This window comes from Salvia hispanica, chromosome 2, assembly GCF_029641045.1.
Source record: "Salvia hispanica isolate PSC_SH4W2 chromosome 2, Shi_PSC_v1, whole genome shotgun sequence".
Taxonomy (NCBI): domain Eukaryota; kingdom Viridiplantae; phylum Streptophyta; class Magnoliopsida; order Lamiales; family Lamiaceae; genus Salvia; species Salvia hispanica.
The window spans coordinates 40237011-40264940 of record NC_142693.1 but is presented as its reverse complement, the minus strand read 5'-3'; the positions used below and the strand labels follow the sequence as shown (position 1 = coordinate 40264940).

Genomic DNA, 27930 nt, shown 5'->3' with positions numbered 1-27930 from the left:
ATGTTTTTTCCCCAAAATTATCAATAGTATCAATATTATCCTTGAAAAAGCCCTGCTTTGTGTATAACATCTGAGAGAAACTTATATAGTTATCTGAAGTTAGACTGTAATATAAAATAAATTTAGAGTATATACTAAAACTATAAAATAAATTTGGGGTTGTGCTGTCGACTTTTCCTTAATACTATGCTCAAGTACTCCTACCATTTAGTTTGATTTGGATGGGCCATTAAGTCCAGTAAATGTTCATCCCATGTCAATATCTGGGCCCAAAGTAATAGTCATCATTTTTAATTCTTTGACAAAGATAACACACTAGTGCAAGTGGAACAATATCTTAGTCAATTGGATAATAAGGAGTATTATTAATGACTAATTTTATTCGAAAATGATTCAAATTCACTATATAAAACAATGACATCACAGGCTGATAAATACGTATTATTTACAAAAATACTGAATAAAATTTCTCATTCTTTTCACTTATTTTTGTACTTTTGTTCAGTGAAACTACTTTCCCGAATTTTACCTTTCAAATACTCTCTCTATCCTGGCTAGGATGACACATTTCTTAGCCGGTACGAGGTTTTATGAGTAATTGGTTAATGTGTTTAATTGGAGAGAGCTAAGGTGAGTGGAAGTATTAAAATAGTGAGAGAAAGAATGGTGAATATTTTAATAGGAGTGGAAAAAAGTGGTTGAGTGTATTAATTGGAGAGAGAAAGTTTTCAAAAAAGAAAATGTGTAATCTTGATTGGGACAAACTAAAAAGGAAAACGTGTCATCTTAAGCGAGATGGAGGGAGTAATTTTTAACGATTCTAATAAAGTAATCTAATTAGCAGAACGATGAGACCCAAAAATTTTATTTAAAAATAATACTGGAAAACTACTTTATCGACCATTCAAAATAGAATCCATTTACAACATATATTTGTCAACACGTGCTTACTATATTTATTTACAAGTTTTAAATTTGTTAGGTGTTTTAAGTTTTAATGACTGTGTGTGAATATCCATTTCTTAGTTATGAAATAATTAGTCCATATAAAAGAACAGCTATGAAATCCAAATACTATTTAATGGTCCTATTCCTACCTAAGTTAGTAAGCTTCATCAATTATTGTGTTTAATAGTAGTATTTTAGTTTTCTTAGATTAAGAATATGATCACCTATATCAACTGCATGATTATAGTTGTATGATAAAGTAAGTCGTTTTTAATAACACGATTGAACATGCTATTGGCTAGACCTAATTTGAGTCTAGCATATACACTTCATATCGAAAAATGGAAATTTTGGTAAAATATAAGAGGAAAAAGAATCATAATATTATTAATTAGAAGTAAATAGTAAATATTAATAAAGAAAATGTAAGAGAGGTAAAAATAACTAGTCATATTAAAAATGGAAAAATATATTTTTTGGATACACTAAAATAGAATTTTTTTATTATCAACTAATGGAGTATTATTATTATTATTATTATTATTATTATTATTATTATTATTATTATTAATTGTAGACATGTAATTAGTACTCTTATAAAAAAATATGACCATCGATAACTTTTTTTTCTCTCTAAGAGCATCAAGAATCATTTAACGATTAGAAGGATAGGAAGCGTCTTACCAACACTTCATCTTAATCAACTCGAACATAGCTTCATTTAATTTTATTATTAAGAACGGTTTAGGACTTGGTCATTGTCATAGTAATAGTGGTTTATTCATTACATACATATACAGAGAGGGTTGTGATTTAGAGCACCAGCAATGGAGGTCAATCGCAAGGGCCGAGTGATCATCCCCTCCCCCAATCGGTTGTCATGGGTCACCATTGTGGGGAGGGAGCCCATCTCCACCCCCCGCGCCGAGTGATCGCCCTAGCTGATGGCATATCGGCCCCGCATCGGCCTTGCGATGGGCCTCCATTGCGGGGGCTCGGGTCGATGATGGAGCCGATATCCCTTTTTTATTTTTATTTTTAAATTTAATTCAACTTTTAATCCATTATATATACCCCATTTCCATCAATTCACACTCATCACTTTCCAATCTCAATTTCAATTTTATATTTCTCTCCACAATGATATGAACTTTAGTCACGAGGTGCCCGACATGAAAGGGAAGAAGAAGGAGACAGTCGGGGAGGCGTCTGAAGCTGGGCGGACGATGAGTACCTACTCCATATATAGAGGAGTCGATTGCTCCTGCTCATTGTTGGACAGAGATATCTGAGGACCCGATTGTAGCCAACAATCGCGAGGGTGGTTTCTGGGGGAGTATCACGAAAAGATACGAACAAGTAAAGCCCACAGGGGCCCCGACACACTAGCCCGACGATCTACGCAAGCATTGGAAACGTCTGGTGTATGAGTGTGCTAAATTTCATGATTTCTACGATGGCCATGCGAGAGGGTTCAAGTACTCGGAACTGAAGGATTGCCCCAAACTCATAGGGTTAATGGGTCGCGTCGGGGAGGACGAGCCGGAACCCGAGTGCTTTTGAGGCCTTGCTTCCGTTGTTTTTTATTATGTTTTCTATCTTTATCTTTTTTTTATGTATGATGTTTTATTTTGTTTTTAAAATGATTTTTTTTTTGCAGAATATACTGTCTTTTAATTACACAAACAATTAAAAGAGAAATATTAAAAATAATGATGGTGTGGAAATGAGTTGGGATGGGCTCTCATTGCAGGGAGATAGGCTCTGAGATGGGCCTACTGACTGAGATGAGCTCCGGAGATAGGCCACCATTGCTGGTGCTCTTATGCAAAACTTAATCTTATAGGATAGTGATAATTTGCATAGTACTCCCTCCATCCCACAAGAATATGCACTCTTTCTTTTTTAGTCCGTCTCACAAGAATATGCACTTTCTAATTTTGGAATGTCTTTCTCTCTAACGAGGTAGGACTCATTCTCCACTAACAATACTTTAATTACTTTTTCTCCCTATATCTCTCTTACTTTACCAATTTTACATTAAAATCTGTGCCAAATCTAAAGTGTATATTCTTTGAGAACGAAGAGAGTATATCTCTGTTACAAACTCAAAACTATAATGTGATTTAACATTTTCTGTTGACGTTATTTGTCATTAATATCATAAATCTAACGAGCAAATCATAATTCTGTTAGTTTAGTATACTAAACACACGAAAGGAAATGTAACTTTCGGAGAGAATCAAATGGCATTTAATTATTGTTTTTTATTCTTTATATATATAGTGACAGGGGAGCACTAGGGTGCCCCCTTATTTAGAGTCACAACGTACATCCAATCTGGTGCTGCCATGTGGCACAAAACATGCAATATTTTAAACACAAAAATGCAATATAGTTGTACATGCATTTTCGCAGATTGCATTTTTGTTGTATGTAAATTGCATTTTATAGTGTTGAGTTTTGCATTTTCACATAAATTGCATTTTTTATTGTTAAGTTTTGCATTTTCACATATAAAAATGCAATCCGTCTATATATAAAATGCAATTTAAACAGTCAATATCTAAAATGCAAAACTTAACAATAAAAAATGCAATCTGCATATAACAAAAATGCAATCTGCCGAAATTCATTTATAGCTTCTACAAATGCGTATTGCATTTTTCAGTATACAATATTGTATTTTTCGTGCCATGTGGCAACACGTGGTTGGATGTACATTGTAACTTTAAAATTAGTTGTTATACTAGTACACCCCTATAGTTATATACTTATTTTATAAAACTAAACACACGAAAGGAAATGTAACTTTCAAAGAGAATAAAATGGCATTTAATTATTGACAAGAGAGTTTAATTACAATTATGCCAATCGCATGTGTATAAGTAGGTAGAGTACAAAATGAAAACAAAGAGCATCTCTCTTTGTACCCCACCAAAATCAAAACAAAGGAAAAAACCAAAAAAAAATGATTTTCTTTCTTCTCTCTTTTTTCTTTCTCCAAAGAGTTTTGATCATCAACAAAGACCATTAGCGGGAGCCTCCTGTTCTTGATCACACCAATGTAAGTTTTACAGACCATCTGATTCTGCCTCGGGCGAGCTCAGAGGGAAGCAGGTGTCTTCTCCGCCTGTGTTCCATAGGAAATGGGCATAGTTAGCCGCGTAGTATGAGTTGCTAGGCTCTGCAGCAATGGCTTCCAAGTAGGTCTCCTCGGCTGCCCACAGATCATTCCTCACCGCCCACAGGAAGTTAGCATATTTATTCAGTGCCTCTGCATCCTTTGGCTCCACCTCCGTGGCTCTCTTGAAGTAGTCCTCCGCCCTATTTCAACCAAACTCTGTTAGATCAAACATGAACACCAGCCATTTTCGTTTTAAGAACATGTTTCCAGATTCTTGAAACTTTGATATCATAGAATCATTGGCATAAAGTAAAAACATACGTGGTCACAACATGTTTTCAAGATTCTTGAAATTTTGCAAGATGAATCAATAAGAGCTACTATTATAGAATCATAGGCATGGCATGGTTTTAAGATACTTTATCAGCTGCACAATGATTGAATGAATCAACGGCATGGTTTTAACATACGATATCACAAACAAATTTTCCAGATTCTTGATAATTTGCACAATGATTGATTAGGACTATCATAGAATCAACGGCAGAATGTAAGGTTCCTATCAGAAGGCCGGCCAACGGTGACCACACTCGTTTGGCTGCGTGTACGGTGGTCGGGATCAAGACTATAGCCTCACCCTTAGATTTTTCATACTCATAAGTAAAGACAACAAAGTACAGCCTAGAAATAAATTGCCAAGGTTTGGTGATATTTTCAACTGGTGGGCTCTAACTCTAGGGTGAGATGTTTCGTGTTCATTCACTTATACCATCTTTTTCATTCAAAAGAAACACACAAACTACACCACACATTTCGCTGTCGCCCCATGAATCTCAACCCGGTTATGGACAACAACTTCCCCACAAAAATCACAGCTTGCACACAATAACTTTAGAATCAGCCATGAACATGTCAAGATTATTGCAAGGCTCCAACAATAATACCCCAAAACGAAACATAATCAAACATTATTAACACACAGCTGCAAACAATGCTAAATAGTCAAAAACAAGAAACTAAAATCCAAACATGAGATTAAAAGTTGTATACCTGTCGAGATCCCTAACCACGAGGTAGAGAAACTGAGCATAATTTGCTAGCAAAAGTGGATTGTTGGGTTCTTGAGCCAATTCTGTTTGGTACAGTAACTCCATTCTAAAATATTCTGAACTGTCATCCTGTTCAATCCTTGCATCAACAGGAGAAACGAATCCTTCCTTCGTTTCTTGATCCAAAACCTCACCATTCGGTGCAGCCTGCATCTTGGCAGCCTCATCCACTATTGAATCCCACAATGTGGCTTCCTCCTCCACAGAAACCTGCCTCGAGACAGACTCCTCCCCACTAGTCCTAGACGGGTTCACAAACGAGGACACACTATCAGGCGCTATGGTACTATAATAGCTCGACTCATCAAACCTCCCTTCTCCATCAGTCCCACTAGCAACAGACCGGAACTTCCCGCCACCACTCCCGTTGCTCCCTCCAACTGAAGCTGCCTTCCCAGTCGAGGAAGAGAGCTTCAGTGTCTTAAGAATAGACGAATCAAACTTCTTACGGGACAAGCCCTGCTCATTGATCACAGACACCTCCTCTGTGGTGGCCGCTGCTGCAGCACCATACATCGGTGATGTAGCCGCTATGGCTGCATTACTTGACATTGAGAAGACGCTATAGTTTGCTAAGAGTATCATCACATGCACCATCAAAGTCGGGGTTGTTGAGAAAACCTTCTGAAACAACCATACAAACGAGGCGTGCATTTCTCTCTGCACGTTGGCTACAATCCCCTCCATATCCTCGTAGTATAAAAAGGACCTCATCTGCAATGTATAGCTATGGAGCTCTCGGATTATAAACACCATAGACGAAAACGCCTTTTTCATCGAGCAATAAGCCGCACCCCCAGCCCCCACAAGACCCCCCTGCCACTGCTCCTTCTTTCTCTTGATCATCCTAAGCGACAATGGGATTTCACCGCTATTTGCTATCCTCTCAATATTTGCTGGAATTATCTCGTCCCTATCGGGGAAACAGGGCGCCACCAAGGTATCAAACGGCTTCAAACCCTCCGAGAACTTCGCCTCACCTGCACCGGCATTATCGAATCTAGTCTCGAATTCATCCAATTGTGAATTAGCGTTGACATCATCGTCATCGCTCAGCTGGAATCTGAGAGCCAATTCCTGAATTTGCTTCGAGAATTCTTCGTCGGAGAATGAACCCAAGCTGGCGGTTAGGGCTTTTCGGATTGTCCGAGCGCGGGATCTCTTATTGCTGCCGCATGATCGAGAGCGGTGGAGATTGAGCGGCGGATTCGCGCCGAGGAATACGCCGGATTTCTCCACGAAGCGGCAGAAGAGGGATCCATCGCCGCTAGCGAAGCTCCGCCGCCGCCGCGAAGACGGGGAGGAGATGGCGGAGGCCAATGCCTGGGAGGAAGACGGCGGCGATTGGGGTACTGACGGCTGAGACCAGTGCAGTGAAGCTGGAGCTACTTTCAATACCATAATTCAATCGAAATCAAACAAAGAATCGAGAGGGAAAGGGAGGAATCAATCCTCACTTTTCTATTAAAAGATAAAAACACCTTTTCCGCAAATTCTCGTTGATTCGAATCAGGGAAAAGGGACCAATCCCCAAATTTTACTTGCGCTCAACTCAAAACACAAAACCCTGCGAAACGGAAAGGAATGAAAAATCAAATTGAAGTTAAAGCACATGCTAATACACAATTACTAAGTACTAATTAAGATACACAATAATGGAAAGCAAACTCTCAAGTCTTTTAATCAATTCACACACAAAGCCGTTAAAAACGGATCAAGGCTACAGATTCCGAGATGAATCTAGACAGGCGCGCAAACCAATTTCGTAAGATTTAGTCCTACGGTAAACCGGAGAAAGCTTGGAAGAGGAAGAAAAAATCACCGGAAAATAGCACTCCGTCGGCGCCACCAACAAGCACCGCGGCTTTGCTGGTCAAGAACGAAGAGAAAAGGTGTGAAGGGGTTTAAATACGAGGAGAAAATAAGAAGGAAAATGAAAAAACAAACACTAAAAACACGCTAGGAAAAATCTTAGAAGAGCGACTCTATATATATATCTCTACACACTACTGAATTTTGAGCTTCACAACATGTGCTGGGTCCGCACTTTATTTTTCTTTTCCTAAATTCTTTTTAATGAAATACTATTATTTTATTAGTAGTATTTTTATTTTATGCGTTAGATTAAAATTATTTTCATAAAAAATAAAAAAGTATTCATAATTTTTAAAAATTTATTTTTATATTTTTCTCTTTTACTAAGGATGTAATTTATATTTATATCTCAATAATTTGGATGGCTAGCAGTGAATAAAATATTGACATCAATGTTTCCAGGTGTTAACGTTTATACTCCCTCCGTTCCATAGTAATGAAGGCGAAACTTTTCCGCATGAAAATTAAGTAAAATTGTGTTAGGTGATTTAAGTAAACAGAGAATAAAGTGGAAAATGAAAAAGGTAAAGAGATGAAGAGAGAGAAAAAATAAGAAAGAGTAAAGTGGGTATAGAAAAATATGTTGACTTTTACTATAAAGGGAAATGACTCTATTACTATAGAACGTATCAAAATGACAAAATGATTCTATTACTATAAAACGGAGGAAGCAGTGTATACACATGAGAAAAAATTGCAGTTTGAGTTACTATTTGAGCTGTATAATTTAATGGTGGTGCGGTGTGAGAATTTTTTAGGGCGAGTTTTGGTAAGATAGAGTTGAATCTTTGGGGATGGGTGTGAGAATCACGTGGCAGAGTTCACGGGCCCTTCCTTTCCTGAGCAAATGGGAAGATGCCATGTGTTATTGTTAATGTACACCACCTCCATCTGCCCTGCGTTTCTGGACCGTCAATTGATCAATCAAATTCAACATACAAAACGTGAAATTGGAACTTTCCCTTCTACTTCTAGACTCGTCATTAAATGGTGACAAGTGAAATCAGAAATATAGCATATGATCATGTTGTGTTTGATGATATGATCTAGATTGTGTTAAATTTTCATTTTGGTGTTTACTTCATGCATTTTCTTGTGTTACCATGTGTCATTCATACTTTGTTTTATAACAATATAAGTAGGTTTAATTTGTTGGTTGGTGGAGCTCTCCAAAGACGTGAGTGAATCTTCATATGTAATTGCAATTTACAAGTATATTATCCAATAATATGTATCGGACTCTAATTTGGGATAAAGGAAATAATAGAGTTTCAACTTTGACAATAGACCTCTTACGTAGTTAAACAAGTTTAGGATTCCAAACACCGTCACTCTCACTCTCTTAATCTCTCCTAAATCCAAAGGAAATATTATTTTTCTACATTTTTACTCATATTACGAACGTTATAATTTTTTTTTTAAAATCACGTTGGACATATAAATTACTTCTATAAGAGCATCTCCATAATATATAGAAAAAATATATTATGTATTTACCTTCTTAAAAAGTGAAATATACCATTTTAAAAAATAACACATTCTAAAGGAAAAAGGTATATAGAAAGGTAAATTATTTTTTAAAAATAAAATAATAGTACAAAATGCATTAAAAAATATAAAGTGTGATACGTTCTTAAATACATTTTCTCTTGAAAGAGAGTTTTTCATGAAAAGAAGCAAATATGTTAGTCATGAGATTTTACCACTTCATTGGTGGGGAGGTAAAGATACCTCTTCAAAATGGAAAAATGTCAAATACCTTCTCAAATACCTCTCTCATTGGAGAATGATTTTTCATATAATAGTTATATTAATTTATCTCTCTATTTATCTTTTTCCTTGGAGATGCTCTAATGGGTGGGAGGCAGGAACCATTTCAAGTGCGGGAAAATACAAAAAAATGTAGGGTAATAATTGTAGGTTAATTTGGTGAACAAATTTGTGACTTCCCTACTACGATATATGGAAATGGAATAACATAGATGTATCATCAATGATCAATTAATCTCAGTAGGTACATAGGCAAGTGTGAATTATATCGAATACAGTGCATATATCTCTTGAATATTTCTCAAAATAGCCTACGTGTGACAATACATATCCTTAAGACAACCTCGACATTTATAAGGGGAATTTATCTTTAAGATTATTAATTTGAATCAATGAATATGAAACTTATTGTATATAAATAATGCGTCTCTTGGATTTTCATTAGAACATACATATACTTTACTACAGTAGTACTAAGTACTTATTAGTTATACTTATAACTCCACATGTAGTATAATTAATTAAAGTTTTCATTATAATTCATCACTCTTTAATCAAAATTTGTTAATTCAGTATGTATGCTTCATTAAGTACTCCGCATAACGTGAATTTTTAATTGTGGCAAATAAACACAGATAAGGTTCCAAAAATACCCATATCATGATCTATATGACCCCAAATTCGACATTAGGTCGAAACTCAAGTAATAACAAATAAATATTCCTTTGAATGAAAATCAATTATCAATGAGTTATCAATTAAGTGTAGTGACGTGGTTGTTCGGAAGTCGGAACTAAATAAATTGTTTAGGCCATTTTAGAATTTGGGGAGACAATCATCGGCATAAGTTTGTTTGGATTTACTAAAGCAATAGTGTTTAATTGAATATTTACTAAGCCTAATTCTATACTATAAACAATATTTTCAAGAGAAATTGATACATTATTTTTAATAAATATTTATATATAAAAACATTTAGCTCGTATACACAAGATTTTATAATCTAGTATTTGACCCATTTATTACCACATTTACCTAGGATTTATCCCAATGAAAAAAATTATAGATTATATTTAAATATAGTGATAAATTACAAACTTATATATTCATATATTGTAACAAACTCCAAATTATGATATGGACTGTTAAAAAATATCAACGATAAAATAGTAGCAACAGAAAATGTAAACACAGTGTCAACACAATATCAACACAACATCAACCGTTGATATTGTGTTGACATTTTCTGTTGCTACTCTTTTGTCATTTGTTGACATTTTCTAACGGTCCAAATCATAATTTGGAGTTTGTACAATATTAAGAGTTTACATTTGATTATATCCCGTATGCTTGATTTGAGTTTGCATTTGATTGTATAGAAGAAAGTGTCATTATGTTGAGGACATAATTGTCCACTGCCTTAGCCTTTTTATGGACCTTTTTATTGGCATTCTTTGGTTTTAGTTAAGTCACCTAAGAGCATCCATTATAGGAGAGTCGCGGCTCGTGGCTCTCCCGTGGCCCGGCTGCGGCTCCATATAGTGCGAAACATGGGCGTTTGTGGCGGGGGGTTGCCCACGAGAGCGCCACTCGCGTGGCCCGGCCGCGGCTCTTGGGCGGGAGCCGCGGCTCTCCTATTGCAGCGGCCACGAGACGCGGCTCTCCCTATTTTCAATTTTTTTTTCTTAATTCTATAAGTATAGACATTTTTTTACCGCATTCCTACACAAATTCTATAAATATACCCATTTTTAATTAAAATATACACAAAATGAAAAAAAAAAAAATTATTTGGTGGCTTGGACATGTCCACCATAGTGTAAAACATGGACGTTGGTGGCCCGACCATGATTTTATGGCTTGGCCACGTTTTGGGGCTTGACCCGGCCAACAATAGTGAATACTAAATTGGAATAAATGGAATACCCTTTCTAAAATATAGTGATAATATTCTGAAACACAAATTAAAATATACAATTGACTAAAAGAGGACTATGTAATATTTTTGCTTTATTTCAATTATAGGAATTTAGTGATGAATTCCACTAGCTACACAATTAAGACTGATAGTCTGATGCCATCTTTCAGAATTTAATTTGTCGAAACTTGATTCGCCAAACTAATTCATACTAATATTTTTATATTATGTATGTAAATTGAGAAAAAATGTTTAGGACGTGGAAGTTGATCTGGCAAATAATTTAATGACACGTGATTAATTAAGGTTATTAGAGTAGTACCTCAATTATAAAAGTTGGGGGCCAAACTATAATGACGCTCCATCGAATTAGTATTATATAGCTACATTGGGCTACGTACTTATTATTATAGCCTTTAGGTTGAATCAAATAAAGGTATATTTTTTCATAGATAACCATAGTGGAGTACATAAAATAATAACAAGGCTGAATACAAATAATTGGATTCGAATATGAATGGCCTAGATTTAACTAAAAAAACTTACTAGTTTTACAACGAAAAGAAATTAAAGGTAATTAATTATGGAATCATGCGATTCCATACTATCAAAATAAAATTTATGGATATAAGATTCCATAATTATTTTGATGATAATAAAACAATGCAGATTGACTTGGTTCAGATATAAGATTTTATTCGTTTTTATCGTATCATGTATGCGGGGTTATTAACCCCATATATATAATACCAAAATAAAATTTATGGAATGGAACTTGAAATACATTCCTTCAGCCATACGTGAAGATAGTCACTTTTGTCATTTTCATTCGTACATCAAATTCAATGACTCCATAGTTTTAGCGATTATCTCACAATATATTATTACTACTAATTACTTTAATTATTTCTTCCTCACTCCAACAATTTTTTAAAAAAAAATCTGTATCACTTCCAAAATTTATTATTTTTACTTTTTAGGATCAAATTTATTATTTTTACTTTTTAGGATCAAATTTATTATCTGACGTAAAACAGTGGCAGCAAATGAAAAAAGGCCAATATTTTTTCGAAAATAATTTTTTTTTTGTCGATACTTAACTGTCAGTTGGTGCCAACTTTTCCCTAAATAAAATCTAGTTAGCACTTTTTTCTATCAATTTCTCATGCGACTAACACCGCTACTAATTATGACTATTGTCACACTGCAATATAATTATACTCCTATAACATTATGACATTTATTCTATTCTACTATCTTTCAACGTGCCGAAATTAATAGTTTGAAAGTGAATACAGAGTCCCACATTGTTATCATTATCCATTATGGATTTATGGTTATGCGTTGTTAAATTATCACAAAGTAGCTAATGTGCCGAATATATTAGGGTGGGGATTGGGTATTTTAAGCTTTAAAATTGTTTGAATCTTTTTATAAGTAAATGCCAGTAAAAAAAAGCTATATATGTCTTGGTTTTATATATTGCCACTTTATAAAAGTCTGAATTTTTAATACTACTTATTGATCCTTTTTTTCTTATGGATACAAAAATATTTTGTGGATCTACAAAATATTTTTTTGAATAAAAAAGGAAGATCTCAAAATAGGGCGTGTTACATTTTAAATTTTTAATCGATTTAAAGTTGTCCTACATTATTTATTTTATTATTATTATTATTATTATTATTATTATTATTATTATTTTAAAGTGATGCACTTTCACTATATTATATGGTTAGTAGTGAAATTTTGTCTAAACGACGCAAAATTTGGACCATTAAGCATGAGATAATTTTTTAGAGTGAACAATTATTTCGAGAGTATATGATAAAACTGAAATTGTTGAAAGAATAAATTTTGTTTGGTCCCCTTGAGGGTTGAGTGAGTATTTTTAATGCAAATATCTTAAACTGGAATCTGATTTATACCATTTATCTAGACTGAGTCATTATATTCATTCTTGACATAATATTATCTTTATTGTGTGATTTGCAAAATATTATAATGAGTAGAGTTTATATGGTACACATTTGATTAAATATTTTGTATTTATGATATATATGTAGTTGAGGTGTTTAACGGCCCAAAATGAAAGTGAAGAATGCAGCCCAAATTGGCGATATTGTGGGGCCATCCCTCGTCAACATGAAAACTTTTACAATACTATTGTTATCACCAATGAAAGAAATGCAACACCATAAATACAAAATATCTAATTAGTAGGGGCGTTCATATCTTTGGATTGGTTATATTTGATAGCTCTATGTGTGATTCAAATTCGTGATATGACGTTGGTTATTATTCAATTTGATTTTGTGTAAACAAGGGCATGATGTACATCTATGTTTTAGATTTTGATTTAGTTGTCTTATCATCTGCGATATATATTTTTTTATGCACATTATCACAAGAAATTCGTAGATATTTCAGTCGATAATAGTTTAATTAGTTAAAGTAGTATCAAATAGAGGTGGAATTTTTTTTGCTTGAGAGTAAGAAAGCAGTGTTTGAACACATCCAATACTGTTTAATTTTATTTATAAATTTATATTCTTTATTTAAATTTAATTTTTTAATGAAATTATTAGATAATATGAAAAAAAAAAATATTAGTTTAGACATGTAAATGTACATATCTAATGATATTGGCTATAGTTAAAAGAAAAAAAAAATGATGATTTCATTTCATATGCATGGATGTTTAATTTTATTATATAAATTATTTATTTGGCTAATCATATATTCCGTTCTTTGTTAGTACATGAAAACACCAACGATAGGATAGGAGATAATATCATTGTGTTTTCATCATCATTCCAATGTTTATCCCATTCAAACCTAATTCCATTAATTTATTTATGGTACAGTGACAAGTACTATAAATAAGATCTAAAAAACAATCATATAGATAAGATTTCTTCTCTAAGTTGAATATAATCGTACATAAGAAGTTAAAATTAGTTGTGGCTGTAACATGATAACATCAATTATAAGAAGTAGATCCGTCTATAAATTATAATTTTATTTTAGTTGAATTGTCAAATAAATCATAATGATAATTAAATTTTAGTATGTTCCACGTTTTTCAAAATCTAATAAAAAATCACGAAAGATGAAATTTTTGCAATTATTTCATACTTTTCTTTTGAGGAAAATCACGCGCTGATGTGGCAAGCGGTTTAAAACGCGTGGACAAAACATCGTTGCAAATTGAATTATACACCGTCATTTTGACCAAGTCGTTTTATCCATGTGTTTTATACCGATTGACACATCAATGCGTAATTCGCTGGAAAATGAAATAATGTGATAAATGTCAAATTTAATCTTCTGTGATAGTACTATATTTTTCAAATTTTTAGAAAATATAAGATATGCCAATTATCTTTCATAATTTATTTGATAATTTACATTTTTATTTATTTATTTATTTGCCAAAAGTTTTGAAAGACGTTTTAAGTAAAATAAAACGTTCACAAAGCCTGTTGACGGCATGGGTCGACTTGCAATTTGGGTTTGGCAAAAGCCCAATGGCTAATACTTGTCCTTTATTTTTTAATAAAAAAGAAACATTATTTTTTTAAAAAAAATTGAATATCATTTTTTAAGACCCATATTAGCATATTTTTGAAAGCATAGTCTTCTTCTCCGTTAAATGAAATTGAATTATTGAAAGATAGGACCACCGGTGTTTCTTATACACGTTAGTTTAGTTTTATTATCAGACTTTGTTTGCGTTAGTTACATAAAGAATAAAAAGTAAAAATATATTTAAAAAAAATAGAAAATGAAAAGAAAATTTAAAGATGCATGTATTGTATTGGTATAACAAGTATACCCAATGCAAGAATATTTAAAGACATAGATGTAATTTGCATTTAAAATGTTTCAAAAGAAGATTTAAAGATATATGTGTAGTATTGATATGCTCGTGCATACTAAATTACTAATCTATGAGGTGTTTGATTTTATTATGACATGATTTATAAAATTATTTTGTCAGAGGATACAAGACATAAATCAGACAAAACAATAATATTAAGTCTCAAAATGATTAGTAGAGCTTATGTTCGGCCTTGCACTTTATTATACTTTGTTCTTATAGCATGATGGGTTGATTGAAATTTAGGCCCATTTCATTTTACTAAATTAAATTGATTAAGAAAATAAAATGTACAGTACAAGTCAGCATATCTAGAAACTTCTTTTGAGCTACTTACTATATATAGGAGGTTACCCCATCTTCCAGAGACATCTACAGATTGAAGAGAGAAGAGAGAAGAGAGAAGAGAGAAGAGAGAAGAGAATTCGCCGTCTGATCTCTACGCCGCCGTCGACCATCAAGGTCAGTTACATATCTCCATCATATATTTCTCAGTTTTTTTTTTCGTTCCTTGGATTTATTTATTTTAAATAGAATTATAAATTCTAGTAGTATTCCTTAAATTATCTGCAAATTTGTTTTCCTAATTTTGATATGATTTGATTTTGTTTCTCGACGGATTTATCTGTCCTTCATCCAGAGTTTCCTTTCCCGTGCTTTTCTATATCCATTTTACCGTATGCTTCTAATTTGGTAACGTATCGAAAATTTGGTCATTAGTTTATCATAGAAATCCATGAGTTCCATCCTAAAACCAATTGGTTGAAGGAGGAGGGGCCTATGAGACTTATATACTAGTTTCAATTTTCTTTTGACACCAATGTGTGACAGTTTTTGAGTTTCATTTGCCAAAGTTTAGACTAAATAATTCGGTATTCCTTGCATAATTGCAGAAATCTACCTTCTGTATTGTGTCTTTTAGATTAATTGGGAAATGTTTCGTCTTCGACACTCAATTATCTGATGATCTCTATTTCATGTATTTGAATGCAGATGTCATACTCGAGGAGATCAAGGTGTGCGCTACATTCTAAATTTCTGATTAATTGCAATTGGTGATTTTTTGTTCTAATCATTTTTGGTACATTTGATATAGCTGCAGATCCCCTTCACCTTACAACAAGCGCTACAGTAGGTCTTTCTCGAGGTCTCCAATTCCATCAAGGAGTAGGTCAAGGTAATTTTGTACCTCACTGCAGCCGTTTCTCTGCTTAAATTTCTTCACGGTTCTCATTAGAGAGGTTTAATTTAATTGATTCTGATCTGATTGAATTTCATTTGCAGGAGCTACGATTCCAGCGATGCTGAGAATCCAGGAAATAATCTGTATGTCACCGGACTTTCGGCACGTGTGACAAAGAGAGACTTGGAAAAGCATTTCTCAACTGAAGGGAAGGTATAAATGGGGTGTAGTTGTGTCTTTGACGAGTCCTTTTGAAATATGTTGGTTATTTGTGTGATCTGTTTATGCTGAATGCTGTAATTATTGGTATTTAGGTTGAAGACGTCCACCTCGTTGTTGATCCGCGGACGAGAGAATCGCGTGGTTTTGGTTTCGTGACGATGTCTTCTTTGAAGGAGGCCGAACGCTGCATCAAATACTTGGACAGATCTGTCCTTGAAGGCAGGGTTATATCTGTGGAGAAGGTAGAGTTTTTTTGGCATTTAGCAATTTGTGGATTTGCTATGTGTATGCTGTCTTATTCTACCTGTAGTTGAAGCTCTCACTATTGTATTGGATTATTGAAGTTTCTTTGGAAACAGGGTAGCTGTGTGTAGCAGCTCTTCATCAAAACTAACAAATCAAATCAAATGCCTCAGCAAATTCAGAGGGTTGTATGCCCTGCATTTCTCCCTATGCTTTAATGTATTTTAACATAGTGTCATCAAGTTTGCTTAATAGTAGTATCATTCTGTTAACTAACTATGTCTTGATACACACAGTGGTGTTTGGGTATTGACAGAAACTGATGATTGGTTATGTCTGTTTCAGGCTAGACGACGGAGGGGACGAACACCTACTCCGGGAAGGTATCTTGGGCTTAAAACAGTCCATGGTGAGAATTGAGAATTGAGATTTGTCATTGTTTAAGTGTTGATATGTATGTAGACATGGAATTACTAAGAATTTGTTTTTCTGTTCATCCAGAGCGGCGTCGTTCTCCTAGCTACTCGCCTTATTCTAGAAGCCGTTCGCCTTGCTATTCGTCTGAAGGGGATAGGAGTCGCAGCAGATCATACTCTCCCTGCTACCGCCGACGCCGCAGATCATACTCTCCCTATTACCGCCGACGCCGCAGATCATACTCAGTTGGGAGGTCGAACTCTCCATCGTATTACAGGCCCAGGAGGTCATCGTGTTCCCGTTCCCGGTCTCCATCTTATAGCAGATCTCCTGTAAGCAGGCGGGACCGTTCCTACTCCCCTTACCATAGGGACTACTCGCCCGACAGCCCTTATTACAGAAGGCGCTACAGAGATTACTCTCCTGAGGATCGATACTACAGAAGGAGCCGATACCGGAGCATATCACCTAGGTATCGCCGGTCTAGCAGGAGTTACTCGCTCAGCCTTACCCCGAGGAGCTACTCTAGAAGTGTGTCGCCAACTCCAACGAGGGATGTGTCTCCGAGTTCGATGAAGTGCTTGAAGAGGAGTCGCTCACCACGCAAACGTGCGCCTTCACGCACGTCAAGAAGCCATTCTAGGAGTCCTAGTGCATCTTTGTCCTCCCCCACGGCATCCAGATCTGTTAGTCCTAGGCGTTAGTTCCTTATTTAGACTGACGGTTGGATTATGATGTGCCTATGTTGTCTGTATGTTATTTTTCTGGAGCCTGATAATGCGAGACGGTTCTCTGTTGCGTTTCCTTCTAATGATTTGATTTTACATGTAGCTTAATAATAGTGTGACATTGGCTTTAGCTGTTGTTCTTTCTGTTGCAACATTTCATCCTTCTGTTGCGTGACCGACTTGACCACGTAACTCGAAATGAAAAATAAACGTCTGGCATTAATATATACTATACCAAAGGCACAAGGGAAGAGTAATAGACTTTGAAAGAAAGCAAATAATAATATGACCATGTCTGTTTATTTATTCAACTTCTTCTTGCAAGCCAGAGATTACAATGCGTCCATGTCTGTGCTTAAGGCAAGCGGCACTCATCTATCTTCCATATTTCCTTTGCATACTGGCCAATGGTCCGGTCACTGCTGAACTTTCCGCTTCCGGCAGTGCTGAGAATCGACATCTTTGTCCATTTCTTCCTGTCCCTGAAAGACAAAATTGTGAAAACTTGAGCGAGATTGGTTTATTTCACTTCTTATGACAAAACATAACCATGTTCAGAGAACCTAAGTTATGGCAAGTGATAACGAACATATACTCCAGCAGCTGGGAACTATGTCAGAATGAGGGTGGCAAGAAGGAAATATGGAAAATTTTGAACTGTAGTTTGAAAATGAGAAACAGAATACTATCATGGAGTAATGTGAATCAGCATTATTGAGAGAAAAGATCAAGGAATTCAATGCCCTCACTGCCCTAGATATATAACAATTCCCTACACACTTTACAATCTAATGATGATATAGTTCAATTAAATACGTACTAGGTTTGTAGATTGCAGAATATTAACTTACTTGTAAGCTTCATCCACCCTTGCCTGGGCGTCCATGTAGCTGGGGAAATCATAACCGACAAGAAAATAATCACCACGGCCAAAGCCAGAGTTTCCCTCAAGCGAGTCGAGGAGTGGATTATAATCATAGCTTCCAAATGCTCCAGATTTTATGAACTGTTTGGCCTCTTCAAATCGTGGATCTGGCTTAAACTACAACAATAAGAGAAAAGAAACGTCATTTCTGGAATTACTGAAGATCCTCGGTAAGCAGAAAGGCAAAGGGATGGTGTACTATTCTAAAGACAATGTTTTAGGGTTCCATGATTTAATACACATCAGTGGATATAAACATCTCATTTCCCGAACATGCTCCAACTATGCTGTATCTGTTTCCATACTTGAAACCATTTAAAGGAACTTTTTTGTAGTCGGTTCATTTCTTATTTCGCAATTTGTTAGATGAAGGAAGCTAAAAGGCTAAATAATCAATCCAGCATCAGTTTGTGCGGCATTGATCTTTGTAGGATAAATGTAGGAGCTTAGTCTCCAACTAGTTAGGTAGAGTTGCATTTCATAAACTGGATAGTGCATATAGTAACATTTAATACAGTGGACATGAACATTTACCAGTCCTTGCTCTCTTTCTTTACGCAACCGAGGAACTTCGTCAGCTGTTGCACCAAAAAGAAAGAAATTTTCTTGACCAATTTCTTCTCTGATTTCAACATTAGCTCCATCTAGGGTTCCGATAATGAGGCATCCATTGAGAGCAAATTTCATGTTACTTGTGCCACTTGCCTCCATACCAGCTGTACTTATATGCTGTGATAGTTCACTTCCCGGAATAAGCACCTCAGCTACAGAGACATTGTAATTGGGCACAAAAATGACCTGAAATAATTGAAAATTTTGATTGATAAGTAAGATCACAAAAATCTGAAAGAAACGCAATTCCTATAACAAGCAGTCAGTGGAAATATTAAGACAGGCATGTTTGATATTCCTTGAATTACTCCAGAGGACCATTTTGTGATTAGTTCAACTATATGAGAGATGCTCTGCATATAAGAGATTCGGACGTAAACTGGAATAGACTAGATAAGAAGCCATCACGTTTACTTAAGCTTTAAGAGGTATTAGAGATATAGAGGGTAGATACCTTTAAAAAGCTATTGACTTCTGGATCAGTGTTCACAACAGCCCCAACATCACTTACTAGCTTAACAATTCTTTTAGCATTTGTATATGTTGCGAATGCTTTTCCTCCAATCATGATGGTACGAGGTGTTGTCTTTTTACGTTCTTCTGGGCTCATCTCCTGCATTAAAAAAACTTATTTAAAGACTATAAACAATCTTAATGATAGATCAGTGGGCAAAAAGAAAAGTAAATAGTTGCAAACTAGAATGAGCTCTCTGAAGAATGCATAGTTGAGAATGACTAAGTCCGCCTACTATCCAAAAATGCTACTGGGATCGAATAATTCATAAGTTGGTATCAAATAACACTCCAGAGTAGCAAAAGTTTGCCTCACCTTCAATTTCTTGTACCTATAAACAGCACCCAAAATGTTCATGAGCTGCCTTTTGTACTCATGGATCCGTTTGATTTGAATATCAAAAAGTGAGTTGGGGTCAATGCTAACGCCAGTAACCTGAAGCACGTAAGTTGCCAACCGTTGTTTGCTTGCCAATTTAGCTGATTCCCACTCAGCTTGGAGTTCTGAATTGTCCGCAAACTTTGGAAAACACAGTCAATGCCATGGCAATCCAACAAGAAAGACAGCATCTAAAATATGATAACTGAATGGCCATATTATAATACTTACTTGCCGTAGATTCACCAATAGGTCGAGATTATTAACCCATTGATCAGTTTTTAACCATTTAGTGATAATACTACTAAGCTCGGGGTTGCAAAATCTGAGCCATCGGCGGGGAGTTATACCATTGGTCTTGTTCTGAAATTTGGTAGGCCATACTTTGACATAATCAGAGAACAACTCAGCCTTCAAGATGTCACTATGAAGCTGAGCAACTCCATTCACCTGCAACAACAGGGAGGACAGACTAATTTTCTAACTGTTATATGCTCAAGATTTAATTGTAAAGAATCTGAGCATCTTCATGCAGGATGATACATATGAATAGTAAAACCATCAACTTATAACTGAAAAGCCTTGTACATTGATGATTTAACATAATCACACATTTTATGCAGTCTGGTAGTATTTCAGTGCGCCACCCAAAACTGAATTGTCTGTGAATGAACTTTGTTCGTGTGATGGGTCGTATTATAATCTATCTGGAATGCTGTTAAAATAATACAAGTCCTTTTCAATATATGTATATACATGTACATGCACAAATGATGTAGAATGAATAAAAACCAGCATAGAATTAACTAAGTTACGATTTGTTTGAAAGCAACTTGTTATATACAACTAACCCTTTTTAGTTGGGATTGTCTATCTTGTTTAGCAGAACGGTTATCTTCTTAAATAGGATATACAAGGCCACAATATTGTATGAAATAAATGAACTCAAGTTCCTCAGAAGTTCCTCAGAATATAAATAGGATATACAAGGCCACAATATTGTATGAAATAAATGAACTCAAGTTCCTCAGAACATGCAGCTTTTCCAAACTGAATCCTGCATTATACATGGTAAAACAGAGTCAAACTCTTACCGTATGAGCTGACACTACGCACAAGTTTGCCATCCGCACAACCGGTTTTTGTTGGTTGTTATCCAAAATACGCAGATCAGAAATTTTTCCCTCAATTTCAGGTTTGGTTGACTGTATCATTTTGATAAACTGAAAACGGTAGGACAAACACTACTTAAAAGTTTAAGTTGACTCATGATTACAAAAGGACTAGGTTTAAGGTATAACAGACCCTCTTATCAATTTCTTCAATGATTTCCATATGGCGGGGAAGAAGCTTCCACATGACAGTTTGTGACCATTTCTCCAGAGCCTCAGGCAGGACTGTATGGTTTGTATAAGCTATTGTCCTGGCAGAATACACAGTGTTATATCTATATGTCACATAAGCACATTAGAAGGAAATAACATAGATCTTGAATTTAGCATAAAACAATATGCTTCATCAGGCAAGAAGCACCTGTTGGTTATATCCCAAGCTTCATCCCATCCAAGGCCTTCATCATCCATAAAAAGACGCATCAGCTCCGGTATTGAAAGAGTTGGATGTGTGTCATTCAGTTGTACTGCGACCTTAGAAGGGAACTCAGACCACAGGATCTTATCTCTTCCGCCTAATCTCTCCTTAAATCTAGTAATGATGTCCTGGATGATTGATACCACGATTGATTGAAAGATTTATTTCTTGGTGAAAATAATACAAGGGCATTAATCGCTACTGTTCTAGAAAGTAAGGCACTTTTTACAATAAGGTAGTGTCTGCTCAACAACATCTAGAAAACTTTCTGATTAAAAAGATCTGAACACGATGTGTTAACATTACATGGATTCAAAGATCTTTGAGGATTTGCATATAGAACAAGTTAGATCTCTCACTCATTGGCATTGTGAAGAAAACTTAAAAGTATTAACTATGAATTTCATAGTATGGCAAAAATTATCCAGAGTCCAGACATTGTTTACTTTTCCCCCTAATTGCAAACTAGTATTTGATTATCAAATGCCAAACATGCTAGCATACTTGGTAGTCAAACTTTTCTGAAGTAAACTCAATGAAGATAAAATGAATTCATAAATGCAATGAAATAATGCAAGGCAACTAAAGATGCCAGCAAACCTGGAGTGATGCACTGCACAGGAAATACTGCTGCTTCAGTCGTAAAAGTTTGCCATCTTCAGTAGCATCTCCAGGATACAGAACAGCACAAATCTGCATAAACATGTATCTTGCATAAAAATTCAGAGGGGCTTCATATTATAACTTAAAAAGATGAACTGCTCTTTGCCTGCTGAGCCCTTGAATGAAGCAATGCAGCTGATTCATATTTTCCATCATTGAACTCAAATAAATTGAAGTCCTCAGCCCTAGCTTTGGCTTCCCAGAGGCGAAGGCTGTTAGTGTTCTTTGTTTTGTAGCCGGGGATTGGTACATCATATGCAACTGCTTGTATGACCTCTCCACCGATCCATTTTCGTCTAAAATGTTTTCAGAAACAAACACATAATAGGTATTTGTGAAGAAATACAAGAAACAAAGGTTCATTGTATCCACAAACTAATGGTATAATAGTAAAATAAAGAAGCATTTGTCAGTTGCACTTACGATCCATTAGGATTGACCTCAACTTGACCAAAAAATCTTATAGGGAAGACAACATCATGTCTAGGAATTTCCCATGGACTGAACTTCTGCATTAGTTAACCAGGAAATGAAACACTACTATTATCCAAAAGAGTATGAGCTAATCTAGAATGAACAATGTTAGGATTATGGTGTCAGCAGACCTCCAACCAATCTTCAGCGATTTCCTCTTGGCCTGATTTTGTCATCAGTTGCTTGAATAGACCATATCTGTACCTCAGGCCATATCCCCATGCAGGTAAGCTCAAAGTAGCCATTGAGTCAAGAAAACAAGAAGCAAGTCTCCCAAGACCGCCATTACCAAGTGCAGCATCTTTTTCCTGTTACATTCAATTGAATTCAGCTTTATCTTATATTGGAATGCAAGTGTCAAAAGACTATTCAGGAGCTTACAAAAAACAACATTCAACAAAACAAAACCTAACACCCTACCTCTATGATAATCCAAATTGAGTTGAACCAAGTAAAAAAGAGCACACCACCATGCCAGGGTTGCTCTTCTGAAAATCTTGCTAAATGGCCATATTGGCACAAGATCTTTTTCATGCAAATGAGTAATTTTATCCAATTACCTGCTCAGTTATTTCCTCAAGTGCATAACCGAGTTGCTTCAAAGCATTAGCATACGCATCTTGCACATCTAGGTTTCCGACTGCATTGGTCAGAGCACGACCTTGGAGATATTCCATGGATAGATAGTATGTTTGCTTAGGATTGACTTTGTGATAATGACTATACGTGTCATTCCATTGCTGTGATATTGGTCAGAAACAACAGAATCAGTTTATATTGAAATGCAATACAACATATGAAACCATATTCTAGAATACAAATATGCATTAAATATAAATTCAAGCGATTCCTAGGATATCAACTGAAGTTATGGTTTGAAGAACCTCTCTCAGTCTCAGGTACATGAAACTACATGATAAAGCTCATAAAATTCTATACCGCAGAATTTATGTCCTGAATGCCATGAATTAAAGACCACTCAAATAAATTGAATTACTACCTTGATCAGTTGATCACGAACGCTTTCCGCCGTTGCGTAAAATGCTTGCTCCGGCTCAAACTTATAGGGGGAAAAGTGAGGGCTATAGTGAGCATGATAGTTGATATTAGAGGCAATTGCAGCTGGATCTTTGGCCTGCGGATTTGCAACAGGCGGAATCTTCTCCAAAATTTTAATCCTATCAGTCGTACTACCGTTTGCCTTCACCGCATCAGCCATGCCTGCTAGGCTGCTAGTTCTCACTAGCTTCTAAAGATCACCTGCAAAACAGTTGCTAGCAATGAATAGATTGAGCAAGCGGATGCTGCATTATACAAGTGCATCAGAAAAGGTATTTCACGTGATTTTCATGAAATCAATTCGCTATCACAAATGAACAGAAAAAATTTCAGAAAACATTACAAGCCAGTGAGACTCGCAAACCGCATTATTTTCCAACTCGGTTGCAATCGAAAACACAAATTCAAACTGGCATACTGATACTGTGCAAAAGAATTGACGATAGGTACAAACAGCATATTGCGGTTTAATTGAAGTAAATGCTTAAAAAAATAAGTGATCTAATTCTAGCTGAAGACGACAGTGTAAAAACATCAAATAACATAAAAGGAAGAGAGAGAGAAAAGCAGGCTCATTACCAGATGCTCGCTCCAAATCTGGAAGGAAAGCGATACAGCTAACGTGATGATGCAATTGAAGCTGAAGCTGGAGGAAACAAATTCGAGCTATTTAACGAGTGGAATAAGAGAATGAAAGGAGCTAGATATTTTATGGAGAGAAAGTGACAAAAAAAGCGAAAAGGAAAAAAAAGTGTGTAATGGGAGCTATAGTTTTGTGGTCATGAGAGACTGACGGAGAGAGAGATTGTGGCAATAAATATCAGAGATAGGAATGGCCGAATAGAGAAGACAATGAAATAGTAGGAGTATCTAAAGCTTAGCGCACTTGTACGCTCTAAAACATTAATTTTGTTGAATTTGTGGCGACTTTTTAAAAATATCTTGTCCAAATTTTTGGGTATGAATCGAAAAATAAATTGCATTGTTAACAAAAATGGAATTACACAGAACTATCAACAGAACATAAAGATTTTATTTAAGTGACGCAAAATGTGAGGCGATAAAGATGATTTCATACGAAATTTGGTCGTCCAAATTTAGCATGCCTATATTATTTTCCGTGTATTGATCGGAGGATAAATCTAATAGTACTACTACTATTTGCTGAAAAGTAACGGAAATATACCGTTCTCCAAAAATAATTTTTTTTGAAAATGGTATGAATTTGAATGTAAAATTAATAAAATAAGAGATAAAAAAAATATTAATATAAAATAATAGTCACCTCATTAGATAAATGAAATTGTCAACTCATTAGTATAAAACGAGTGTCACCTCATTAGTTTCTGCATAGTACTGAGGGAGTACATATTTGTAGAATATATCTCAAATATTATAGCGAGACAAGTACGGAGAGTATATATGAAGCCGGAACGTCCTATTTATTTAATTCAGTTACATAAACTAACGTATTTAGGTTTGTGTCAAAGAAAATTGGAATTTAAACTCATTTTACTAATTTAAAATTTTCAATTAAAATTTTAAAAGTAACATCATGCCCAATCCGACCCAAGACCAGGCTAACTGGCTAAGTTTTTTGACAACTCAAGAATAGATAAATATGACAAAGATGCGTGTGAGTTGAACTGGTGGTAGAATGGTGAATGTTGAGACTGATGTCTCAAGATTAAATCCACCTGAGTTAGTCTTGGAACAGGAGTATGAGCTGGTCTTGGTCTCTCTTATGACAAAATTAATTTCGGATAATATCGGACCTAACTCGAATAATTGAACTTCAACCAAGTGAATCTCGATGCCAACCGAAAGCAGTCATTACGAGATTACAAACCTTCTCTAAATCAAGAACCCGAGCTTTCATGGTAAATGATACTACCTCCATCCACCAAAATTTGTCCCACTTTGACCCGACACGAGTTTTAAGAAATGTAATGAAAAGTGAGTTGAAAAAGTTAGTGGATTGTGGATCCTACTTTTATGTATTAGTTTTATAATAAAATGTGAGTAGGAATGAGTTAGTGAAATATGAGATTCACTCCCCATTCCCCAAAATGGTAAAAGTGAAATGAGACAAATTTTGGGGGACGGACAGAAATGGAAAAATGAGACAAATTTTGGTGGACGGAGGTAGTATATACATCTGATACGCGTCTCACATTTTCAATGATACAGTCTGATAAAGTGAAAGCAAGTAGATATATATTTATGCGAATAAACTGCTTATGCAGAAACAAACATCAAGCTCTCACTGTTTTCACTCCCAGACACATTCTGCCTGGCAGAGGGGAAGGGAGAGGAAATAGCTCTAGCAGTCGCATTTTCTCTGAGTTCTCGTCGAATATCCCATAATTTTTCTGCACACTGTCTCATTGAAGGTCTTGATAGTCTTGATGGTGCCAGGCAGTGGCGGGCGAGTTTGAGGACCCTTTCGACTGCGTGGATGGATGGAACGCTCCTTCGTAGCCTTGGATCCATAGCCACAACGACCTCTCCATTTCTTAGTCTCCTAAGTGCCTGCATAGGAAACAAATCTAAGATCTTTCCAATTGCTATTGTTGTTTTATAGTATGATGATAAATTGGACAGTGATCAAGAACAACGACAATCATGCTATTAGTGGTGATCTACATTCATATACACTCACCCATTTTGTGGTAAGTCTCTCGTCCAGGCCTCTCTTTGACTCTATAGGTTGCCTGCCCGTCATCATTTCAACGAGTAATACACCGAATGAGTAGACATCACTCTTTTCAGTAAGCTGGTATGTCCTCAGGTACTCAGGATCCAAGTAGCCAGCAGTTCCTTTGATTTGCGTAGAAATGTGAGTGGCCACAGGGTTTTCTGCGGCTAACCGCGCAAACCCAAAATCAGCCACTTTGGCTCTGAGTTTTTCTGTAATGAGTATGTTTGATGCTTTGATGTCTCTATGGATGATGGGAGGATCTGTAACATGAGAGAATAAACGCGCATGAAAAGGGACATAAAACGAGTATAAGCCATACTTTTTATACATGATACTCCATCTACCTGTGTATGAGTGAAGATAGGTAATGCCATGAGCTATATCAATTGCAATATCCAATCGCTCTCCGATTTGAAGCTCGTTTGGACGAGTTCCTGCATCCAGAATTGGATACTCGTTGCAACAGACTTTGTTTTTTAAAATGAAACAGAATAGATGAAATATACTGTAACATCGTTGAGCTGCCTAATGACAGAGTTCGATGACCTACCATCCAAGTGTTCTCGGAGGGTCCCATTGCTGACATATTCAACGATAATAAGGCGCTCGTCTCCATGCTCAAGACACCCGTAAAATCTTACCAAACTCAGGTGCTCAATCTTTGATAAGGCTAGGATCTCGTTCTTGAACTCTGCTGACAGGCGTTGATCATAAGTTTCCTGTTTACAAGGAAGTCTATTGTGAGAGAGAGAGAGAGAGAGAGAGCAACAAAAATACTTCCAACTCTCAACTTGATAGCACATCTTACGCTTTTTGCACGCTTTACAGCAACAACACGGCCATCCTTAAGTGTCCCTTTATACACAGTCCCAAATCCCCCTTCACCAATTTTGTTATCTAGGGAGAAATTTCCTGTTGCGTTATAGATTTCTTTAAACGCTAAGCTATCTCTCAACTTTGCAGGATCAACCTCTGGGTATGCATCATAACTGGAACGCCTTGATCTTGATGACCTCCTACTATCACGAGCTCCAGAATTACCTGCGAAATCTGCATATAAAAAAAAAAAAAAAAAAACGATTGAATAATATTAAGAAGAAGGCAAACTTAAAATTAAAATTAAGATCAAGACTGATGCAAACTCATTAACTTACTAGGACTCTGTCCAGCTCGATAATGCCATGCGTCTGGCAGCACTTGATCTCGACTGGACGAGGGATCAGCTTTCTTGCGTCCAAAGAAAATAACAGAAAGAACTCCACCTACCTTCTTTGCAGCACTTGTGATGTAACTCAAGGCTGGATTATTGGACTTGTGACGGTCCTCTTCTAGTGTTGAGCGATCACGGGAGTTGGTATTTAGTCTTCTGATATGACCAGGGCGGATGATCGGAGGACTTTGTGTATTCTTCATCTGCAGGGTTGGTGATCTCTGTCCAAACCAAACGCATAGTTGACTTCATTATCTGCTAACCCTTTTATGAAATCATAGACACCAAGTAATTTCCTGATGTAGTTGGATGAGACTGATTCAGCACCTGCTTGGTCTGACTTAGTAATACCCAGCAAATGAGAGTGACAATGATAACTGA

At 35.8% G+C, this 27930-nt stretch overlaps 4 protein-coding genes across 7 annotated transcripts; 1 reads left to right on the top strand and 3 right to left on the bottom strand.

Moving 5' to 3' along the window:
• Positions 1-3760: 3760 nt before the first annotated feature.
• Positions 3761-7154, bottom strand: LOC125207056 (uncharacterized). The gene is made up of 3 exons (XM_089065633.1): positions 7007-7154; positions 5126-6751; positions 3761-4275 (listed from the first exon to the last, which is right to left on the bottom strand). The coding sequence occupies exons 2-3, from the start codon at positions 6583-6585 to the stop codon at positions 4023-4025; spliced, it is 1713 nt and encodes a 570-aa protein (XP_088921759.1). The 5' UTR covers positions 6586-6751; positions 7007-7154; the 3' UTR covers positions 3761-4022.
• Positions 7155-14991: 7837 nt separating this feature from the next.
• LOC125212350 (uncharacterized) lies at positions 14992-17553 on the top strand. 3 transcript variants are annotated; one of them, XM_048112493.2, is made up of 7 exons: positions 14992-15092; positions 15624-15646; positions 15727-15807; positions 15915-16026; positions 16128-16277; positions 16624-16687; positions 16780-17553. In XM_048112493.2, the coding sequence occupies exons 2-7, from the start codon at positions 15624-15626 to the stop codon at positions 17397-17399; spliced, it is 1050 nt and encodes a 349-aa protein (XP_047968450.2). In that variant the 5' UTR covers positions 14992-15092; the 3' UTR covers positions 17400-17553. The 3 variants fall into 3 exon arrangements, 2 of the variants coding, with proteins under 2 accessions (XP_047968450.2, XP_047968459.2); XR_016134903.1 differs by having other exon boundaries at positions 15000-15092; positions 15733-15807; positions 16380-16687; positions 16780-16866; XM_048112502.2 differs by having other exon boundaries at positions 15002-15092; positions 15733-15807.
• Positions 17554-17622: 69 nt separating this feature from the next.
• On the bottom strand, positions 17623-24479 carry LOC125212330 (alpha-glucan phosphorylase, H isozyme-like). Of its 2 annotated transcripts, none has more exons than XM_048112468.2 (16): positions 24218-24479; positions 23580-23853; positions 23140-23319; positions 22711-22887; positions 22529-22614; positions 22212-22401; positions 22043-22135; positions 21386-21570; positions 21158-21275; positions 20947-21075; positions 20084-20302; positions 19790-19993; positions 19415-19573; positions 18883-19146; positions 18275-18465; positions 17623-17905 (listed from the first exon to the last, which is right to left on the bottom strand). In XM_048112468.2, exons 2-16 carry the CDS (start codon positions 23796-23798, stop codon positions 17779-17781), a joined length of 2541 nt encoding a protein of 846 aa, XP_047968425.1. In that variant the 5' UTR covers positions 23799-23853; positions 24218-24479; the 3' UTR covers positions 17623-17778. The 2 variants fall into 2 exon arrangements, with proteins under 2 accessions (XP_047968425.1, XP_047968421.1); XM_048112464.2 differs by having other exon boundaries at positions 23580-23839; positions 24218-24478.
• A 1280-nt stretch (positions 24480-25759) lies between these two features.
• On the bottom strand, positions 25760-27794 carry LOC125212343 (calmodulin-binding receptor-like cytoplasmic kinase 1). The gene is made up of 6 exons (XM_048112480.2): positions 27494-27794; positions 27148-27389; positions 26890-27058; positions 26684-26773; positions 26301-26599; positions 25760-26170 (listed from the first exon to the last, which is right to left on the bottom strand). Exons 1-6 carry the CDS (start codon positions 27750-27752, stop codon positions 25877-25879), a joined length of 1353 nt encoding a protein of 450 aa, XP_047968437.2. The 5' UTR covers positions 27753-27794; the 3' UTR covers positions 25760-25876.
• Between the last annotated feature and the right edge of the window lie 136 nt (positions 27795-27930).

Coding starts and splice junctions, on each gene's coding strand:
- LOC125207056 (XM_089065633.1), bottom strand. CDS start 6,585: ATGGTATTGAAAGTAGCTCCAGCTTCACTGCACTGGTCTCAGCCGTCA. Junction 4,276..5,125: donor GTGGTTAGGGATCTCGACAG/GTATACAACTTT, acceptor TGGTTGAAATAG/GGCGGAGGACTACTTCAAGA.
- LOC125212350 (XM_048112493.2), top strand. CDS start 15,624: ATGTCATACTCGAGGAGATCAAG. Junction 16,278..16,623: donor GGGTTATATCTGTGGAGAAG/GTAGAGTTTTTT, acceptor TGTCTGTTTCAG/GCTAGACGACGGAGGGGACG. Junction 16,688..16,779: donor TGGGCTTAAAACAGTCCATG/GTGAGAATTGAG, acceptor CTGTTCATCCAG/AGCGGCGTCGTTCTCCTAGC.
- LOC125212330 (XM_048112468.2), bottom strand. CDS start 23,798: ATGGCTGATGCGGTGAAGGCAAACGGTAGTACGACTGATAGGATTAAA. Junction 22,888..23,139: donor TTGAGGAAATAACTGAGCAG/GTAATTGGATAA, acceptor TGAATGTAACAG/GAAAAAGATGCTGCACTTGG. Junction 17,906..18,274: donor AGGGTGGATGAAGCTTACAA/GTAAGTTAATAT, acceptor TTTGTCTTTCAG/GGACAGGAAGAAATGGACAA.
- LOC125212343 (XM_048112480.2), bottom strand. CDS start 27,752: ATGAAGAATACACAAAGTCCTCCGATCATCCGCCCTGGTCATATCAGA. Junction 27,390..27,493: donor TCGAGCTGGACAGAGTCCTA/GTAAGTTAATGA, acceptor TTTTATATGCAG/ATTTCGCAGGTAATTCTGGA. Junction 26,774..26,889: donor CCTCCGAGAACACTTGGATG/GTAGGTCATCGA, acceptor TTCTGGATGCAG/GAACTCGTCCAAACGAGCTT.